Raw genomic sequence first — 23,451 nt, 5'->3', positions numbered from 1 at the left:
TTTTAGCTTTGATTGTTTTCTGTAAGAGACTTTGGCTATATAACAGCCTAGTATTTATTGAATAAGAAGTAAGCTTTTTTTATACCTAACAAAATTGAAGTGCTACAATCCAGAACTTAACAATGCGGCTTCTCAAGATTTATACCAAATTCTTTTGATATCTTTTATGCAAAACTTTAGATTATCCACAAAGATGTCTCGCTAGACAAAGATATGAGCATTATTGACTCGAGAGACTACATGCACTTATCCATCACCATCAATTTCATTGAGAATGCATCATACCTCTTTAAAAAAGTATCATAACTCTGCAATGTTAATACAAAGTATTAAAGACATCTTCAAATCTACACCTACTGAAAAAAAAACATCAAATCTACTTAAAAATGGTTAATAACTTTTAAAATTGTATTTAACTGTGATGAAATACGATACTTTTTTATTTATTAATCTCTTACACAAAATTGAAATAAATACAAATTTAAGCTACATTAACAATCTAATTTGTTGTCAAAATTGGACCAAAAACTTGTCGGTAAAATGTGCCCTTTCTATTTCATATACCCATACTTTTCTATTTTTGACTTGTTATTAATATTTTTATACTTTTTCTGTGAAGTTAAAACACCATAAACATAAACAAGAAGAGAGTTTTTCTGATTTGGGACATTCTCCAACCTATGTTGTTTGGCCTAGTCAACAAACTATGAGCTGAATAAGCATTTTACAGTCCTGACTATTTTTTCTGTTTGGTATTCTAACATGAGTATTTCATATAAATAAATTTACAAACCATAATTAAGTACTCTGCTAAAAAGTGAAAAACCAATTAACAATATAAATTTATTCATACAATCAAAACATTTCTTCAATCACTTCAAGATCCAAATTCCTATATCCTGCTGCAACATTATTTGTAGTTATATCTGCTGAACTTGTAGGTCCAAAAGGGTTGGATGGAACTTTCAACTTGTCTCCATCTCCTTGCAGCATTTGCATCACAGTTTTCATACTCGGACGGTGCATAGGTTGCCACTGAATGCACCAAAGTCCAACAATTGCCAATTTTTTCGCAATTCCAAAATCTCCTTCTTCATCTATAGGGATTTGTATATCTCCGCCTTCAAGCAAACCGTGGATCCAATCGGGATATAGAACTTGAAAATCGTCTTCATTTGTAGTTGTTTTTATATTCTTTCTTCCTCCAACTATCTCTAACAACAACATACCATAGCTATATATATCAGACTTATAAGATACATTTCCGAAATTTCTAGAAAAAACTTCAGGTGCCATGTATCCTAATGTTCCTCTAGCGGCCGTCATAGATACAACACTTTGATTTTTCGAGTACATCTTAGCCAAACCAAAGTCTGTAATTTTTGGGTTGAAATTGTCATCAATTAGTACATTATGTGGATTAATGTCAAAGTGAAGAATTCTTTGATCACAACCCTGATGAAGATATTCAATCCCGTTCGCTATACCTAAAGCAATTTGTTGTAACTTATTCCATCCAAGGAAACTGTCTTTGTTGTTAGGGGGAGAAATGAATTTCTGCAATGATCCATTTGGAAAAAAGTCATATACTAGAGCGCGATGAAATCCATCTGCACAAAAGCCAAGCAAACGAACGACATTGAGATGGTGGATTTTTCCCATGGTTCCGACTTCATTTATGAACTCGCTTCCATCTCCCTCGGCGTTATTGAGCATCTTAACCGCAACCAAAATTTGGTTTGATAATTTACCTTTGTAAACAGCCCCATGAGCTCCTTCGCCTAATTTCTCCTTAAACTTATCCGTGATTCTCTTTATGTCAGCATAGGAGAATCTTGTTGGATTTAATGCCTTGTAATCCTTCAAAAACTTTTCGATTCTTGTATGATCTTCGCCTTTCATCTTGAAATGGCGATGAATTCGAACAATAGCAGCGAGTACAAGGACTAGCAAAGTGGAGCCGATTATTACACCTACAAATTTAACATTCAATATTCTTAAAAATCGCGCTGCTAATAATAAAAGGAAATTAAATGACACCAACAAAGATTGACTGACTGACTGACTCTTACCTATAGAGATTAAAACAATGAATATTAACTTCTTGTTTGATTTATGTTGACATTTCAAGCATCCTATGTCAAAATTTGTTCCAGACCATGTCCATGAGAGCATGTTGGATCCAATACTATATGCATCATATAAAAAAACACGATCAAACATTTTGGTGCAGTATACTAAGTCAGATTGAACTATACCATCGAAATTTGAATCAGCTACATAAATTGGACAAGATTTCAAATCTAGTGGCCTACGGTTCATTAGATATAGATAGTCTTGTCTGAGTTGTAATACTGAAGAACAATTAAAGAAACTAATGTTGTAAGGTTCAGGTAATTCGGGGAAATGAGAGATATTAAAAGGGAAAACTGATGAAAAATTGTGGTCAAGTAAGAGTTGTGATAGACAGTTTCCAGGATCAGATAGATATGCCTGTCGGAATCTATAATTAATGTCAGTGATGATGAGTTTCAAAGGGGTTGGATGAGTAGGAAATTCAAGAATCTTCCTGTTATGTGTACAGTTGAGCTTGAAGGGACATTGATTTGGTGCATCAGCCAAGCTTATTCCAAGTCGCATTAGCAACAACAACAGTAGTGCGAGAATTGTCATAAGTGACATGTTAAAAGGAAATCACACTTAGAAATGTTGCATAATTTTTTATATAGCAATATAAGATATCAAAACTTCTGAGAGAAAAAATGTAGGCAGAAAATAATGCGGGAATAATTCAAAGTCCAAGACTATACAAAACTACGTCACAACGTCATTTAAGGGGAAAGAAATATAGTTTTGTCATTAAAAATTGTATTAATTGATGTATTTCAAGTCAAGAAGGATGGCTCAAAGGCTTTGACACAGAGAGTGACAGTTTTGTCTTTACAACTAGTGCGAAGACAAATCTTTCTCCGGGACATTCATTCATTCATGACTTTGACGAATAGAATCACTGTTTTGTCCTTCTAGTTAGTCTTTGATAATGGTGTACATTTTCCATTCCAGCATCCGTTATGAATGGAATCATTCTTAAGCTTCCTCTAAAGGACTTGTATAATTTTGTTGGGCCTATAAAGGGTCGCGAACGGCCCGGAAAGAAGGAGCCTAAGGCATGAAAAGAGTTGGGCGGGTGTTAATTCGGGTCGCTCAATTATAATTTAACCCATCTTACTCATGCATGATAAACGAGATGCTAAGAAAAACATGGATTTATTTTCTTGAACACCTATTGACGTGTTAGGAATAGATGCCAAGTGGTGTGCCACCACCTTGTCATTGATTCTATAGTGAAACCAATGGTGCAAAGGAAGCACAAAGTTGACAAGGAGAAATGAGCGACCATCAATAAGGAAATGTGAAAGTTAAAGGAAACAACCTTCATAGTTGAAGTTAAATATCCAACCTGATTAACAAAAGTAGTTCTAGTATGAAAGTTATCAAATAAGTCGTGAATATGAATAAATTTTATCGATCTGAACTTTTTGTTCCCTAAATATCTTCACCCATTTTGAAAAATTAATAGGTTGATCAATGAGTCTCGAGGTATAGAACTATGAGTTTCATGTACGCTAACTTTAGCCATAACCTAAGTATGGATCCATTGGACGCGGCCAAGACGACGTTCATGTCCAATCATTATAAATACTATGTCATTTTACGTCGTTTGGACATTGTGTTCCCGTATCAAATAGGGCATAATATGGATGTTTAAATCGAGGACATGGTCATAAAGAGCCATGAATAAGGAAGCCATTGTAGTGACTTAAAAGATATGCTAGAGTCAGGTAGAAGATACAAAATGCGCTTGAACACCATCAAATGTTCCTTTGGGGCTCAAGACGGGAAATTCTTGGGATTTATGTTGACTAAAAGAGAGATTAAGGCGAATCTTGATAAATGGCAAGCTATCATCGACATGAGATGCCCCACCACCATCAAGGAAGTTCAATAACTAATAAGGCGTTTGATCGCCCTATCCTCATTTATTTCTTATGCAAGTGACAGGGAGTTTCACTTCTTCGCCACTCTAGAAAAGAAGGAGAAGTTCGAGTGGAAAAATGAATGTGAAAAGGCATTCGCGACATTGAAGACTTTTCTAGCGACATTTCCTATTTTAACACAACCAGATAAAGGCATGCCTTGTATCTATACTTATTAGTTACATATAGGACATGAGTTATGTGCTTATTCAAGAGAAAAACTAAATCAAAAATTTGATTTACTTTGTAAATAAGGTATTCAAGGTCACCGAGATGAGATATCAGAAAATAGCTAGATTGGTGCTGGTAGTCGTAATTATTGCTAGGAAGTTAAGACCATACTTCCATGGGAATTGCGTTATGATAAAGATAAACTATTCAATTTCTAAATCTTAAAGAAGCCGCTTTGGAAGATAAAATGGTATCTTGGCTGAAACAGTTATCTTAGTACAACATCCATCTTGCGAGTTTCTTTTCCACTTTACCAGTGGGCAAGGAAATTTTCCACATCGGGACATTATCAGCGGATGGCGACTCGAAAATAAAAGGAAGTGACGACAATACATCATCATTGAGTTTTAACACTAATTTTAGTGATTTTAGTAGTATTTAGAGGAGAATGCCACGGTTTAAAGATGGTTTTCCCCAATATTTGAGAACAAGGAGAAAGCTTCGAAATTTCAAAATATTTTACTTCTTGACATTTGTGCAATATTTTGATCATATCTAGATATTTGTGATTTGGATTAAGGTCGGACTGGAGGCAAATGAAGGCTAACATCCAATGAAGGTTAACACCCAAATTCTATCCGAAAGTATCATGCGAGAAATCAGAGTATTTTAAAAACTATCAACAAGCATTTGGGATATCACATTTACTTCATATAAACAACTCATAAACAGATACATAGCACTTTAATCTCAGAGAAGCACACAACAACTTATAACAGCTCTTAGACAAACCAACTTCTATTTAATATGCATCAGAATCATAACATTCAGCTTTATAAACAAATCATCTTGTTTAATCGGAAACAACTTCAAACATCATAGTACTTCTCATTATCTAATTTGGAACTCAACAACTAAAACATGAACAACATAGAAACAACAATATAGACAACCCCAAGTGCTACGTATCAAAGCGACACAATCGGACATGATGAAGCTACAAACTTCTACGACTATACTTGAGTACCTGTCCATTTCCCATGGTAGGGGAAACATCAGCAGAAGGGGTGAGATATCAAACATTATAAAGGAAAGTGTGATAATACATATAGCAAAGGTAAGATCATACACAATTCACCACCTCTCAATATAAGCAATTTGCATCACAACAATAATGCTAACTATCAACTATTACAATGTATTCAAGTTTACAAGTATGTTATTCAAACACATATATACATATATCATTAATACATATATATTTTCATTCTCATCATATATGTTTCATTTACATATATCACATTTACACACATCAACAATTCACATCAAATAAATTCAACTTCACAAACTATGCATTCACATATCATAGCATTCACTTCATAAACACAACAATTCAAAATGCGACTCAATATGCGACTCAAACTATGCATATGCATGTGGTACCATTGGAGTTAAACTCCCAACGCTATCAATTGCCAGTAATTCCAAGGAATAAGGCAAAGCCTTCAACACGAACACATATCAACATCACATCGTTCAACTTTATGTTATGCTATGAGGCAACATACAACAACCCCGACTCGACAATGAAGCAACGACATAACAACAACAACAGCAATAACGGTCACATACCAACATCACACCGTTCAACTTTATCCATAGGCTCAAAACACAACTTAACAACAATACAACAACGGTCACATATCAACATCACACAGTTCAACTTTAACCAAAGGCTCACAACACAACTTATCAATTCATAGCAATATATACACAATATAAAAATTTGTTAAAATTCACACCATAAGGCTATTCACATAACAATGCACAATAATAATCATATTGGCAATCACAATATTAATCGCAACAAAAGCATCCAAACCTAAACTACCATTTTCGGTCAATTCACAAAATAATCACAATATGTTAAGATATCAAGTAAACCAATTCAAATTCCAATTATTCTTTAACTAAATTAGATATCATGTTAATTATCAAAACGACATCCTTGCCATAGCGATATATTATTCTCAACATAAATATTCAACCAAAACACAATTACGGTCAAGTTCTCAAGATACCGTAATTTACCAATAAATCGAATAATTTATCCAAGTCTAAGTATTTTCCAATCAAATAGACTTATTGAAATTAATTCAACTATTAATTAAATCAACCAATTAATAATCATATTATATTAATTCAATTCACTTCTATTTCCATTCCTTTTCTAATTCTACAACAAAACTCATTATTTAACTATCAATGGTTTATCCACAACAAACACAACAATCTAATACATGAAGATCAACAATTGCACACAGCTTATCACATTTATATCATCACATTCCAACAAACCACCAAATACCCAAAATTGCAACATAGAAGAACATGGATATCAAGTATAAAATCTACCCACCATAACTCACTATCATACACCCCTTTATCATGAAAGAACCTCACCCTTACCTTGGTAAATATGGACTCTTTCACCATAGCCCTAAGCTTTTCTCTAAAAGAAATCCTTTCTAACATCATTTGGAGACACACCTAAAAACCAGTTCGGGAATAAGCTTATCAGACAAACTTAAAACCCTCAAAATCAAAATCGCTCCGGTCAGAACTTACCTCTATCAGTCAGGAACGTTGTGACCAAGTACCGCAATGATCCAATGGTTGGATTGAGAGATACGCCAATTTTGCCAAGGTGACTCTATGCTGAAACTTGTTGCGAAAGTTGAGGCTTCCTACATAATTTTTCTTCTTTTCTCAAGTGCTCATCCCTTCTTTCTCCCCCAAAATGAGTTATGAGATTCAAATTCTAAAACCCTAACTTTCTACTCTTACTATCTCTTTTATGTCAATTGGGCTTAATCCATCAATCCATCCATTATGTTTCTATCAATTAGGGCCATTTAGTTATATCTCTCTAATAACTCAATTAAGTCAAACAACACAAACACTCACATAATTAAATACTTAAATAATTATATATCACATAATAACTAAATAAATAAGTAATTATTAAAAACACCAAATAGTATAATTACTAATATAATTAATAAAAATATTAATAAAAATCGGGATGTTACAAAAAGTGATACTTTTTAATTTGTAAATGAAAGTATTCGTCGCCTAGTTAATAACAAATGTTTATCTCTAAAGAAAATCCTAACACATCATAAACTTATTCTTAGTGACCACTACCCCTAAATAGAAAACTCTTAACACTAGTGCAGAAACTACTTTTTACATCGGGCAAAAACTACTTTTTACATCGGGTCTGGACCCGATGTAAAGCTAGGCAATGTAATAAGTCTGAGACATTTTACATCGGGTCAAGGTCCGATGTAAAAAGTAGCATACCACATCGGTTGAATTCAGATGTCTGATGTGAAAGATAATGCCATTTTTTTATAAAAAAAATATGCGCAATATTTTACATCGGATATTCATTTTGCCCGATGTAATAGACGACCTTTTACATCGGTTGTTAGAAAGGCCCGATGTGACAAATCATGCCTTTTTTTGCGCCATATTTTACATCTGGGTATGCATTTTACCCGATGTAATAGACTACATTTTACATCGGTTTTTAATACGGCCCGATGTAATATCTTTTCTGGTTTTTAACATAAATTGACTGTTATTCCAATTTTCCCTATTTTAACCTGTAATTTTTTGTACCTAATTTTCAATATAATATACAAATATCACACAGACCAATATAAGGTCGCTACTTTGCACATTTTTCCCACAACACACATACCACATTTAACTGCACCAAATAGCTAAGATGCATATATATTCGTCAAAATATACAAAAGTATTAATTTAGGATACACAAGTGTACAAAATGATAAGAAAGGTTTACACACATTTTTCTACTACAAAATAACAACACTAAACATAAAGTTATTCTTTATATAACTCAAAGAAACATTTTGCCCAACGGAGTCGCAAATCATACAAATCTTCTTCTGTTAATTCTGTAGGATCATCAAATACCTACAATACGTAAATGCAAAAATATAGTTATTCTTTGAAAATTCTCATTAAGTTGCAATACGCAAAGTAAATAACAAATTAAATTTATTTTATTACCTGCATCCAAGATCCAATTATATTTGCAGAGACAATGTCCAACATATTTTTCATCACATAGTATACCCAATCATTAGAGTTATGTTGTTTCCTTGTCTACAAATGAAAAACATAATTATTGAATAATTATCATAAAATTAAATATAGAATTATAATTTACATCACACTTACATTGGGCCTATGCCATGTAGCCTTTTTTCTATTGCCATAACTTGCAAATTGATGAACCTCAAAAGCACTAATTAAAAAAAAACCATTTAAAGCCATATAAAATATGAAATTACTTATCAATATCAATATAAAAGATAAAGTTTCTTTGAAAGATAAACTTACGTCGAAACAATTTTCTTCGTGGCTTTATCAATACCCATATGAAGTGAACAAAAGACGACCACAATATTGTCTCTTGGACACATGACTATTAATTGCCAATGTTTTTTGTACATGTGTATGGAAATACAAAAGTCACATAAAATATCTATATTATATATCAAAATTAAAAAATAGGAAACGAAATTTCACAAAAACTTACCCATGAATAAGTGGTAGGAGGTGGAAAAATCTATCTTCCTTCATTAACTTATCTTGTATGTAATTTCTAACCTTTGTTGCAGAACTCGGCACATCATCATAATGTATACACATAGCAGGGTCCATAAATCCATACACTTCTGATAATGAATTATCAATACATAATCGATGAATATACCTAAATAATTTTAAAATAAACATTAGATTCGTAGTGATGAGATATATATCCTATTAATAAATATTGAAAGTAATAAAAAAAGAAAATGTACTTACGTGCACCAAACTTGCAGAATAGACACGTCAAGCCAATGAAAACCCACCAACAACTCTTTGATACACTTAGCTGATATATAAAAATTAATGGCAGATTTACAATGACTTAATTCGATTTCCAAGTGTCTGTCAGCCATTTTCACAACCATGAGTAGCAATCTCTGAACATCGTCAACTTCCACACCTTTTGTGCTTCCTTTTGCAGCTGAACAACTTCCTTTTCCGATTCCTTCGACAACTTCCATTTTTTTCAATGCATTTATAATCATATGTGCTTTGCGATAAACCCATAGACTTAAGTGTCTCCATTAAAGATTGTTGCATTGCAATACGCTCTTCAGCCAACTTTTGATCAAAATCAGCTCTAAGTTGTTCAATTTGTTGAGTTGCATCTATATGTTGTCCTTGACGTGAAGAAGACCTTCCAAAGTAAGTGCTTTTTTTATGGTGCTTTCCAACACCACGAACACGATCGCCTTTCTCAGATGTTCCAATGGCCGCTGTTAAGATATCGATACGTCCATGTGGAACAAAGACACCTTTTTCAGCTTCTTCAACTAGAGAGTTCTACAAAATTCAAAAACCACAACTAATTTCAATAGTTTTTACTAATCACAAATATAATGATACTTGAAATAATTTTCAAGTTTTACTTACAATTTTCTCTACAACAGATTGTGTACACATTGATGTGTATTCTCCCCCTTTTTTTGTCGTGCTCTCTTCCATAACTCATGGCGTGACGGTGGAGATGGACTACCATTATCATCTAATGTAGAATCATCTCTCGATGATTTATTTTCATTTTTAATTGTCTCCTCAAGCATGCGATACCCTCCACGAGATAATACATGTGGGTATACATTCTTAGCCACATTTTCCCTACCCTTTCGACTTTTTTCCTATTAATTATAAAATCATAAAGTTATCACTAAACATAATAAAAATGTTTAAAAAAAAAAACAAATATAACTCCTACTAATCTTAAATTTGGGGGTATCTCGAGACTTCATAAACTCTTCCCATACTTCTTTTTTAATATAAGGATACCTGACATGTGCAGGAGCGAGATCTTCTTTGGGATTATTAACATATTCGTCTGTGAGTTGTGTCTTAAAACCTCTCCATCTCTCTCCCGCATATTTAATCCATTCCTTCTTCAACAGATCCTTCATTTTACCATCCTTGTCTTTAACACACCAATCTGGAATAGCGAAATGAGCCTCCACATGCAATATATGGCATATGTTGTTAGTATATATGTGATTATAAAATATAATAAAGTGTTGAATTTAAAATACCTGAACATCAACCCATATAGCGTCTTTTATCCCATTATCTATGTCTTTCCACTCATCTTTCAAAATACAACATCTCTGCCGAGCAAGAGATGCTATATAACTCTTAAAATTTGCAGCATTTTTACCAACACCAGTACATTCATAGGTTCTTTGATCAAACTCGACCTTTATCTTTTCACCCGTTTGATGAACTTTGTCAATTTTTTTCATCAAAGTTGGACCTCTAACACTTTTTTAATTAGGATTACCAGATGAAGAGGACTTGTCGGTTGAATCATCCATGTATCTGTTTAAACAAAATAAAAATGATTAGAAATCAAATTAAACACAAGATAAAAAAAATCGACATAAAATTAAGCAACAGGTAAAAACGATTACACATAAAATTAGGCATAAAATAACTTATAAAAACACCTTACTAGTTCTCCCATATTCCTTCTTCATGATCTATGCGAATAGCATGCACATCATCCTCTACATTTTCTTCAATGAAGGTAGGGACATTTGTTGAGAAAGGAGGAGTTTCTGAAATATCAAGATTCGCATCTTGATTTTCATCACTATCATGCACCTTTCCTTGTAGAACAACTGACCACCTTTTATTAGAAGGATCTGTGACATAAAAAACTTGTTTTGCTTGAGATGCCATGATGAAAGGTTCGTCCGCATAAGCTAACTTGCTAAGATCAACTAGTGTAACTCCAAATTCATCAATTCTTACACCACTATTGATATCAACCCATTTGTGTTTAAATACAGGAACTTTAAACACAACATAATTAACTTCCCAAATCTCTTCAATCACCCCAAAGTAGGGTGTAGATGCCATAACCGGGTTTTTATCTTTAGCACTAGAGAAGTGCATGGACTCGGCCACAATCATAACCCCACTATTTTGCGTGGTACTACGGTCATCCTTTGACTTTGTATAAAAGGAAGTTTTATTAATATCATATCCACTCCAAGTTATTATGTTACATTTAGGCTCATAGGACAACCACTTGATTGTTTTTGAAGCACTATCATCACCAGCAATTTTTTCTTTAAACCACTCAGAGAAACTCTTATTGTGCTCTTTTAACAACCCTCTTTCATTCATCTCGGGGTACTTCTTCTTTATGATGCTTTTATGAGCAGATAAGTAAGGTTGAACTTCATCTGAGTTATTCAATATATACAAATGCACTTGAACAACCACATCAATACTTAAGCTCTTGATCTTTAAACCTTGTGTACCCAAACGTGCAATCCACCAAGTTTCCCTTACTGTTCATCACCACTAACCTCCGCACCTGTGGATTTTCATTCGTCTTCCCTTATGCATTTACCTGCGGAATTAAAACGTTTTCGAAGGAAAAAATTACACATACGTAATTCGCGAAATCGGTCCAGATAAGTAACACTAAGGGCCCAGATCTATGTAAGAGCATGCTCTGAGTTTGAATATGCCATTATATTTGCCTGAATCCTCCTGCATCTATGAAAACGAAACTGAACATACTCTTTTCCCTAATAATGGTGCCCTTCGTTTTAGGTACCAAAGCTTGCGAACGATGGTTCTATTCTCCTCTAAAACCTTCTACAAACTCAAACAAATCAATAAATTACATGAAATTGCAATGGTTTATGAGATACGAATTATTCAAAAGATACATGAATATGGAAGTTATGAAACCTGAATCTCAAGTGCTACCACCTACTATCAGTTATATGGACTTACTCTATAATATCTTCTGAGTGTAATGGAATGCTTGCTTAACTTTGAGAGTGCTTGGAATCGTGGATACGAAAAGTTCACCAATCCTTGGATTTTTCACTCCTTAAAACCCTAGCTCTTGGGTGCAAAAACCAACCCCCCTCGTGGCTGATCGCGACTTTACGTGTCTATAAATCTGATAACTGCAAGTGCACAGTCGTGTCGTGTAGTTTTAAAAGATATCGAATCCACAGGGACTATGAATCGATCTACCGTTATCTAAGGTTACTATGTAAAGCTAGGAGTACTAAAATTTCGATTGTTCCTAAGGGAAAGTGATTGTGAGAGAATAAAGAATAATAATAAAAGACAGGTATCAGTATGTATTTCGTTTAACTAAAGGTAATCCGAAGGTCCATTGGCTTTTGCATAATTAAATTAAAAATCTTTACTAATTGCAATTGGTTAAAAATCCTCGTCTCAAACTTTCGCTCTGTTGAGTCAGACTACTATCCTAATCCTAATGTACGCTTTCGCCATCCCATTAGATTTTAGAAGAGCTTTTTGGAAACAATGTAATTAATAAAATGCCTATTTTACGAGGTCGTTATCTATTTAAATCTCCTAATCTCAAACTTTCGCTCTGTTGACTCGGAACATGCTAATATCCCTAACGTACGCTTTCGCCATCCCGCTCGAGTGTAAAAACAATTTTTGAAAATAAATAAGTTCCAATTAGTTTTAATACGCTTTCGCCATCCTTAAAACTAATGTCCTATGTCTACTATCCAGTTAAAGATCTCAAACTTTCGCTCTATTGATTTTAACCTTTGACCGTCCTAATCCCTCAAACTTTCGCTCTATTGGGTTTAAGACTTACTAATCAAACTAGACATATAAACCAAAAATAAGTGATAATTAATAAAACATAATTTAAGCCAATTTACTTCGGATCCCTACGGTTAACTTACTTTACATACCGACACCTTTAGTATTTTAGCCAGACATATTAATACGATTAAACATGCATAAATCGGTTCGGTTCATAATAATAAGCATATTAAATGGCATATAATATATCATGCAAATAAATAATATAAATAAGGCGGTAAATAAAAAACCTGAATTAAAATAAATCTGGATTGAATTGAATCTTGAAGTACTCGAACTTCCACCACAGGTTGGCTGGATCGTTCTTCGGAATTTAAATGGCAGAAAATAAAAACAAGGAAAATAAAGCGATAAACCTAACGTAAGGCTAGATCTATGAAAAGTTCACAACAATTTCCAGTGTAGAAATCGTTGTGAGAAAATAGACGGTTAAATGAAAGCAGAATAAGGAAAAGCAGTTCGCGGTACAATTTCGGCAGCACTTCGTTGGCAGGAAATCGGACCCTTTGGAAGTGGGATAGCAGGTCCTATTTATAGGAGGAGGTTTGCAGTTGGAATCCGTGAATGGAGGAACTTTCTGCAGACTGGGCGTGGAGACGTGGGTCTCCGTTTCTTCAGGAAGACTTGAGACGTGCGTCTCAAGTGGAGAAAATCTTGGGCAGTTGGAGACGGGCGTCTCCTCTTGGTGACGTGGCTGAAGAGAACGTGGAGACGTGCGTCTCCACTTGCTTGCAGGTCTGGGCCACGCGCCTTTTGATTCATGGTGGGCTGAATATCTCTTTTGGGCCTTTTGGGTCCTAATTGCACCCTTCTTTCACTTCAGCACTCCCTTTTCATCTTTTAGGCATAAATATTGGTCATTTAAGCTCAATTTTCTTTCCTTTTCGCAAATAGTCGTAATTGAAGTGTAAAACCTGAAATAAAGCAAATACACGCGTAATATCATAATAAATTAACATAATAAACGGAAAATGCTATAAATATCTATGGATTTTAGGCTAAATATACGATATAAAATCGTGTTATCAAATTCCCCCAGACTTGAACCTTTGCTTGTCCTCAAGCAAAATAAGAAGATAAAGATAAATGAAACACACTTCCACCACGTCGTTCAGTCATACTTAGCTACATAGTGTTCTTATTCGGAAATAACGAATCTTAGCAATAAACCTATAGTAACAACACTAAACAACTCCCAGTATGCATACCAATCCGAATCATGCCATTATAGCTCGACCTATTTGACTTGTCATCATGTTTCACCCTTTTCATTCGCGCGCAATCACATTAAGCCCATTATCTTGACACGCACATAGCAGAGTAGTCGGTTAGTGACTATGATCCTTCTCATGGAGTTCTGGCACAATATGTGGTATACTCCTTAGCATTCACTTATAGATTGTGGGGAATCGGACAATAGTCCTTCCTACCAAGTTCATTACCAGATGACTTCTGAACCAATCGACAGTGAGTTTTTAGATTCTTTGTATATGAGATTTGCGACCGTTAGGTTAAATGATCTTGTGAGGATCACCTTACTTAGTAGGCACATTTCTTCTTATAGCTGAACACATAATTATTATGAGGATCATACACTTATATTCATCGACTCTCTGCGTAGTTTGTATCTAAGACGGTGCCGACTGCTAGAATAAACTACTAAGGGTTATTTCAAAACTTAAAGTCGATGGTTTTGGTATAACGGGTATTCAAATCGGTTATGTATACTCGGGGGTTTTAGAGTGTTGCGATAATAAGGATATTGACTAATTCAGTTTCGGTTCGTTGAGTGATTGAGTAGCTTCGTATTTCTTGAACGTGTGGGGTTTGCGTTTTATCGTTTAGGAGCAAAAATTTTTGTTATGGCTCAAGAAAATGGAAGAAATTGAAATAACTACGGAATTATACATATAAGACTTAAATTCCATAAATATTCTTTATTGAATTAGAAAAACATTACAAGGAAGGGAAATAAACTGAAGGGAAATAAAACTAAAGGAAATATAAATAATACGACTCCCCCAGACTTAGATGATGCAATGTCCTCAGTGCATAAGAACTACTCCTCATTGTTGCGGTTTCGAGAACTGCTCGCGCCTCTTGTACGAACACGGCGACGTCTATCAGGAGAGTCATTAACACGAATGTCAAGATCATGCAAATATGTGGCAATTTCAGCGTATTGACTTTCGTTCCTAATAGCATAGTCACGGTGCTCCTGTTGCATCTCTCGGATGAGCCTAATTGTTTCAGTTTGGTTTGTCTGCATAGCTTGAACGAGTCGATCTTGGCGTTGAATAGCAGCATACATGGCTTCAAGAGTGATAGGCGGAGGGTTGTTTGGAGGAGGTTGGTTGACATCAGCTTGTCTTTGGTTGAGCTCTTCTTCATTTGCATCCATAGGTTCATTAGGATGATCAGGTTGGTTATCTTGAGGATTGTCTTCAATAAGCCTCCAACGCTGAACATAACGGATGTTGATTCTTTCAGGACATGGAAGGATGACATAAGGAATCAGAACTTTGTTGACGACCAAGGTGTATCGGCCATCATGGCGTGGCGAAACCAAGTGGGAGTCACGGCAATAGGTGAGGTCAAGTGATTGAGCAGGCATCATGAGATGAGAGAGTGAAAGGAGCTCGTCACCAAGACCTAAAGCACAGGCCAAGGAAGTAATAATTCCGCCAAACAAAAAGGGATTTGTAGCGGGGGCGTTGACACAGCCTTGGATGTGTTGGAGCATAAACGGTGCGGCATTAAAACGGATGTTGTTTAGCGCACAGTAAAGGAAGAATAGTTCATGTTGATTTACCTTGTGGTTGTTGGATCGCGCAAAAATAGTATGCCCCAAAACACGTTGAAAATAACGTATAGCGGGGTTTTGAATGTGAGAAGCATGTAGGGCCCTCCAACCAGTTTGAACTTCGCCAGTGAGGTGAAACCATAGGTCGAAGGCATGTTGTTCCCATGAACGACCATTGAGTTCTTGAAAGATATTGCGGAGAGCATTCGGTGATGTATTGAAATTCAAGTACGTAGCCACAACTTCTTGATCCAGTGTATATTCACGGTTGAACATCCTAAATTGGATGCTACCGGTTGAGAGTGGTTGATCAGAAGGAGTGTCGTAACTGAAAGAACTCAAGAATTCTAAGACGAGCGGCTCATAAGTGGGTACGAGTTCGGTACAGAGATGGTGTAGGCTAGATTTAGTGAGTAAACGGGTAACACCATCAATGAGGCCTAGAGTTTCTAGACATTCGGTGTTCACAAATTTTATGGGAACAACCGAACGTTCGTAGAAAGCGAGGTATTTGGTTCTTTGAGCATCATTGTCGTCTTCGCGGAATATAATATTGTTAAGGTTAGGGGGTGGTCTCTCAGGACGCACACTACGGATGATTGAACGTGGAGGCATGATGAGTTTGAAGATGAAAAATAAAGATGGTATTAGAATGGTAGAAAAGAAATGGTATGAAGGTTGTGAAGAATAAGAGTGGTGGTGGTGTGGTTTTATAGTGAGGTTTGAAAATGGTGTGGTAAATGGAGAATTAAATATGGATTAATGGTGGTGTTTGAATTTTGAATAGAATAGAGAAATGGGAAATGAATGGAGTTTAAGAGGTGAATGATGGAGGATGAATGAGGTTAATGGAGTTTAAATGGAATAAATAGGGGAAGAATGAGGAGAATGAATTTTGAAATTCAAATTCAAAATTCAAGAGGGAGAGAGGAATGGTCTGCGTGGTCAAATGCAGACTGCTAGCCTTGGGAGACGTGCGTCTCAGGCAGTCAGTCTGCTGAGGCAGAGCATGGAGACGTGCGTCTCCTGTCCTTGCATGCTGAGGTCTGGTCCCACAGAGGTGGAGACGGGCGTCTCCTGTGACATGCAAGTGGGTCACGCATGCAGGTGACCAGACAGTGCTGACTGATACCATTAATAGCAAAAAGGTGTCCATCAGTTCAGAACAGTGTCGAATTTCAATACCATTAACAGCAAAAAGTGATAGCCAGGCAAATATATATAGCAGTTAATAGCAGTGTGATATAACACAACAGCAGTAGTGAATAAAATATTGCATTTTAAAATTAAATCAGTACTGAGTGTTAACAATAGCAGAATGGAAAAGTGCAGAAAAAATGAAAATCTAAACTAGAAATAGAAATTACTAAAACTAGAAATAAAAATCTAATAATCTAATACGGTAACATCTAGCCACGTCTATTGTTGTTCTGATTAGACTGAATGTGTTTGAAAACTTCGTCGAACTGAGCATTGACGGTGTCGATGAAATCGAAGAAATGCATTTGCAAAGTGTGAAGCTCGTTGCGCACATGTTGTACATCTTGTTGTAGCGCATTGATTGCTTGTTCGTGCGTATTCAGATTAGGCATTCTTTGATTCACCGATGCGGTGGATGTAGCGGGTTGTTGTTGCTCGACCTCGACATCAGTCATATCAACAGTGTGATCTTCAACGGAATCTTCAGAACGAGTTTCAGGCTCATACTCAGATACAGGCTCGTCAATAGGAAGAGGTTCATAATCAGGAATGGGTTCATCAACAGGAAGAGGTTCATAATAACCAGGAGGTGTTTCAGGTTCAGATTCAGATGCAGGCATTTCCTCATCAAAATGTTCATAAGCTTGAGGAGTCTCAGGTGATGGCTCTCTCTCAGGAATCTGACCATAGTAAAGCCAGTTGGTAGGGTTGTGCACACTTGTCCTAGGATTCGGTAAGGTGAACTGATACCAAACTTTGTTATCAATGAGCAATTCAAAACGATCAGGTCCAAGATTACCGATGATACCTCGATTAAAGCAGAAATTGATGTCCATAGAGGTATGGGTACCAAAAGGTGTCAATCTAAGCAAAGGCACTCTCATTCCTATGGCATTAGCGATCATAGTGACAAATCCGCCAATCCTAATGGGTGAAACTTCGTCTTGCGTGATGCGCTCGAAGTTTGTTAGCATGAATGCGATGGCATTGACCGGACGATTCTGAGATGTACAAAACATGATGAACAACTCTTCTCTAGTTACTTCAGTGACATTATCTGGTTTGCCAAAAATATAGTGAGCAAGGATCTTGTGAAAGTAGCGGAAAGCAGGATTGTGGATATTCTCAGATTGAAATTCATTCTCTTCAGGGTTGTCGTTTCCAGTGATCTTGCCCCAGTATTTTTCCAACTCCCAGTATGGAAGATTTTCTTCAGCTACTTGGGCGTATGCATCAGGTCCATGAGGTAGTTCTAACATTTCAGCAAAATCTCGGATGCAGAAATTAAACTCCATACCAAAGAGTCTAAAGAGAATAACTCCTTTTTTCAGCCCTTGTCCACAGTTTGGAAGATAGGTCAGGGAGCTCAGGAATTCCAGAGTGAGCTTCCGATAAGTGCTAAACTTGCGGAACAAGTGAGAACCAGTCCAACCGATTTGGTTAAGCAGGTGTAGGATGCTTTCTTCGATACCAAGCTTCACCATAGTTGGTTGGTGAGGATAGCAAGTCAATTCCATGTGTCTTTCAGCCAGCTTGTTAAATCTTGCTTCTTGTCCTCTACCACGGAACACAACTTCCATATTGTCAACTTCTTGCATCGTAGTTAGTAATTAAATGAAAAACCTAGAAGTTGAAAATATTGAGATTAAGTTAGAACTAGGCTAGTGTTAATTTAAAATAAAAAAAAAAAATTAAAATTAAGCTTAGGTAACAAGTTATAATAATAGATATAATTATAACGGAAATATTTTCTCAAATCAAGATAGTAGTTATAATTATAATAATTATTATAAGATGTATGAAAAATCAAAAATGATTAAAATTAAGATTAAAAATAGAATAAAGTTTTAAAAATGAAAAATAAAAATAAAATAAAAAATATAGAAAAATTAAAGTTCTAATAAAATAAAATAGAAGAATAAATAAATGTGGGTTGTCTCCCACCAAGCGCTTTGTTTAATGTCGTAAGCTCGACGATTTAAAAATAGAAAACTATTTTTTCGAAAAAACGGGCAGTTCGTCAAGTTTAAAAACTTCGATGTTTTCATCGTATTCGAGATGATGGTAATACTTAAGACGTTGCCCATTTACGACAAAAGGTTTGACGGTTTCGCCTTTGATTTCTATCGCTCCACTCGGAAATATGTTAGTTACTTCGAAAGGGCCAGACCATCTAGATCGTAACTTACCAGAAAATAATTTTAGCCTAGAATTAAATAAGAGCACTTTATCGCCTATGCTAAAATTTTTCCTAGATATACGCTTGTCGTGCCATTTTTTCGTTCGCTCTTTATAGATTTTGGCGTTTTCGTAAGCGTCTTGTCTAAGTTCTTCTAATTCGTTTATGTCTAGAAGTCGTTTCTCACCAGCGGCAGTGTAGTTTAGGTTTAAGTTCTTAATGGCCCAATAGGCTTTATGTTCTAGCTCTACTGGTAGGTGGCATGATTTTCCATAAACGAGTTTGAATGGGGTAGTTCCTATTGGAGTTTTGAAAGCTGTTCTATAAGCCCATAAAGCTTCATTTAGCTTGGTTGACCAATCTTTCCTCGATATAGCAACAGTTTTCTCTAATATTTGTTTTATTTCACGGTTAGATACTTCTACTTGACCGCTTGTTTGTGGATGATATGGTGTGGCTATTCGATGATTTACTCCATATTTTCGAAGGAGTTTCTCAAGTATTCTTGAAATGAAATGGGAACCACCATCGCTAATTACCAATCTTGGCACACCGAACCTAGGAAAGATGACGTTTTTGAAAAGTTTAATAACTACTCGTGTATCGTTTGTAGGAGAGGCGATAGCTTCTATCCATTTTGAAACATAGTCGACGGCTACGAGTATATATTGATTTCCAAACGATGACGGAAACGGTCCCATGAAGTCTATTCCCCAGACGTCAAATATTTCTACTTCTAGAATGCCTTTTTGAGGCATTTCATCGCGTCTTGAAATGTTTCCAGTTCGTTGGCATCTATCACAGCTTAGTACAGCAAAATAGACGTCTTTCCACAGGTTGGGCCAGAAAAGTCCAGATTGAAGGATTTTGGCGCAGGTTCTAGATGTGCTATGGTGTCCTCCACACGGTGCAGAATGACAGTGTGTTATTATGCTTCTTATCTCTTCCTCGGGTACACAACGTCTAAAGATTCCATCGGGGCCTCTTTTGAAAAGGAGTGGGTCGTCCCAATAGTAATGTTTTAGGTCATGGAAGAATTTCTTTTTCTGTTGGTAGCTTAGATCAGGAGGAAGCACACCAGCAGCTAGGTAATTTACGAAATCTGCATACCAAGGTGCGTCAGATCGGGCTAAAGCTATTTCAGCTAATTTCTCGGTTTCAGAGTTTGGATGGTATGGTTCGAATTCATCTGCTTCTAATTGGGCGATGAGTCTTTCATAAGGGAAATCATCGTCAATTGGTACTTGTTCGGGTTTCAGATTTTCCAATCGAGAGAGGTGATCTGCTACGACATTTTCAGTGCCTTTCTTATCTTTAATTTCCAGGTCGAATTCTTGTAGTAACAAGATCCATCTCAAAAGTCTTGGTTTAGCGTCCTTTTTGGTTAGGAGGTACCTAATGGCGGCGTGGTCAGTGTATATGATTATTTTGGCTCCTACCAGGTAAGAACGGAATTTGTCTAATGCGAATACGACAGCTAATAGTTCTTTTTCTGTCGTGGCATAATTCATCTGAGCTTCGTCTAGGGTTCTACTCGCATAATATATGACATGTAGTTTCTTATCCTTTCTTTGTCCTAGAACGGCTCCTACAGCATAATCACTTGCGTCACACATTATTTCGAAAGGCTCATTCCAGTCGGGAGGTTGCATAATTGGCGCAGAGATCAATGCTTGTTTAAGCGTTTGAAATGCTTCAGTGCATTTATCGGTGAAAACAAATTCGGCGTCTTTCATGAGTAGTTCAGTTAAGGGTTTGGTTATTTTAGAGAAATCCTTAATGAAGCGTCGGTAAAAACCAGCATGTCCCAGAAAACTTCTTATTTCTCTAACGGTTTTGGGAGGTTGAAGGTTTTCGATAATTTCGATTTTTGCTTTATCAACTTCGATTCCTCTATCGGATACGATGTGTCCGAGTACAATTCCTTGTCGAACCATGAAATGGCATTTTTCCCAATTAAGGACTAGGTTTACGCTTACGCATCGTTTAAGCACCATTTCAAGGTTTTCTAAACATGTTTCAAAACTTCCTCCACAGACAGAGAAGTCGTCCATAAAGACCTCCATTATTCCATCTAGGAAGTCGGCAAATATTGCCATCATGCATCTTTGGAAGGTCGCGGGTGCATTGCAGAGTCCAAAAGGCATTCGTCTATAGGCGAATGTACCATAAGGACAGGTGAATGTGGTCTTCTCTTGGTCGTCAGGGTGGATAGGAATTTGGAAAAATCCGGAGTATCCATCCAGATAACAAAAATGTGAGTGTTTAGCTAGGCGTTCGAGCATTTGATCTATGAAAGGTAAAGGGAAATGGTCTTTTCGGGTAGCTTTATTTAGCTTCCTATAGTCAATGCACATCCTCCATCCAGTTTGGGTACGTTGTGCTACAGATTCTCCTTTTGCGTTAGTGATTACAGTGACTCCTCCTTTCTTTGGTACGACGTGAACAGGGCTAACCCATTTACTATCAGATATAGGATATATTATTCCAGCTTCTAGCAGTTTTTGGATTTCCTTTTTAACCACATCGCTCATAATAGGATTTATTCGCCTTTGATGTTCCCTAGAGGTTTTACTATCGTCTTCGAGCATAATGCGGTGCATACACAGAGAAGGGCTTATACCTTTCAGATCTGATATGTTGTATCCTAAAGCGGTAGGGTATTTTCTTAGGACATTAAGTAATTTTTCAGTCTCGGTTCGTCCCAAGTTGGCGTTCACTATAACTGGTCGGTTTAGTTCTTCGTCTAGAAATTCGTATCTAAGATCGGTAGGAAGTGTCTTCAGCTCTATAGCAGGTTTCTTTGGTCCAGGTATAGGATCAGGGGTTAAAGCTAAGCATTCACTCAGGTGGTTATCTTGATATTCCTCACGCCAGTTGTCATCTTCAAAAATTGGCGGCATAGGAATTCTTAGGGTTTCGGTTTCCTTATTTGGTTCGGATTTTATTTCCTTGACACACTCGTCGATTATGTCAGCAGAACAGCATGTGTCAATTATAGAAGGTGCTTTTAGGAATTGGGAAAGGATAAATTCTATTTTCTCTTCTCCTACTTCGAAAGTAAGCTTTCCTCGCTTTACATCTATAATTGCACCAGCGGTCGCTAAAAATGGTCTTCCTAAAATGATCGGGATGTTAGAATCTTCTTGGATATCCATAATGATGAAGTCAGTCGGGATGTAGAATTGACCTACACGAACAGGGATATTCTCTAACATTCCTACAGGATATTTGACTGAACGGTCTGCTAGTTGAAGAGACATTCTTGTTGCTTTAAGCTCACCTAGATTGAGTTTCTTACAGGTCGAAAGAGGCATCAAACTAACACTAGCTCCTAAATCGCACAAGGCTTTCTCTATGATGGTTTTTCCAATTACGCAGGGTATAGAGAAACTACCAGGGTCTTTCAGTTTTGGAGGCATGTTGTTTTCGATGATAGCGCTACATTCAGCGGTAAGCGTTATAGTTTCGTTATCCTCGAGTTTCTTTTTGTTTGATAAGATTTCTTTTAAGAACTTAGCGTACGAAGGCATCTCAGTTATGGCTTCTGTGAATGGTATGGTTATGTTTAATTGCTTCAGAAGTTCTACAAATCTTTTAAATTGCGCTTCGGTTTTTGATTTGGCTAATCTTTGAGGGTAAGGAATTGGTGGCTTGTAAGGTGGTGGTGGAACATAAGGTTTCTCTTTTTCGGGTTCCACTTCGTTATTGTTCTCGTCAGTCTTAGCAGTTTGTTCGTCGGTTGTTTTCTTTTGGGTTTCCTTTGGCTCTTGTTGTGACATGGGTACGTTTTGGGTTCTAGGATCTATGGGTCCATCGTAATTAGTTCCACTTCGTAGTGTTATCGCGTTCGCATGTCCTTTAGGATTAGGTTGTGGTTGAGCAGGAAACGTGCCAGCAGGGGCAGCAGTAGGTGCTTGTTGTTGAGCTACTTGTGAGATTTGAGTTTCTAACATTTTGTTATGCGTAGCTAAAGCATCTACTTTGTTCGATAGTTGTTTTAGTTGCTCGCTATTGTGGATGTTTTGATTCAGGAAGTCTTTATTGGTTTGTTGTTGGGAAGCTATGAAGTTCTCCATCATGATTTCTAGGTTTGACTTCCTAGGGGTGTTTTGAGCAGCTACAGGCGCTTTTTGGTAGCCAGGTGGTACAGCAGGTGCTTGTCCAGGCGCGTACAACGCATTGTTGTTCTTATAAGAAAAGTTCGGGTGGTTTTTCCATCCAGGGTTGTACGTGTTAGAATAAGGGTTTCCTTGAGCGTAATT

At 36.4% G+C, this 23,451-nt stretch overlaps 1 protein-coding gene across 1 annotated transcript; it reads right to left on the bottom strand.

Annotated features, from left to right (window-relative positions):
* Window positions 1-676: 676 nt before the first annotated feature.
* Window positions 677-2,810, bottom strand: LOC131600387 (rust resistance kinase Lr10-like). Its single transcript, XM_058872553.1, has 2 exons — window positions 2,073-2,810; window positions 677-1,973 (listed from the first exon to the last, which is right to left on the bottom strand). The coding sequence occupies exons 1-2, from the start codon at window positions 2,680-2,682 to the stop codon at window positions 856-858; spliced, it is 1,728 nt and encodes a 575-aa protein (XP_058728536.1). The 5' UTR covers window positions 2,683-2,810; the 3' UTR covers window positions 677-855.
* Between the last annotated feature and the right edge of the window lie 20,641 nt (window positions 2,811-23,451).

This window comes from Vicia villosa, linkage group LG4, assembly GCF_029867415.1.
Source record: "Vicia villosa cultivar HV-30 ecotype Madison, WI linkage group LG4, Vvil1.0, whole genome shotgun sequence".
Lineage (NCBI taxonomy): Eukaryota > Viridiplantae > Streptophyta > Magnoliopsida > Fabales > Fabaceae > Vicia > Vicia villosa.
This window is presented reverse-complemented; position numbering and strand designations above follow the sequence as displayed.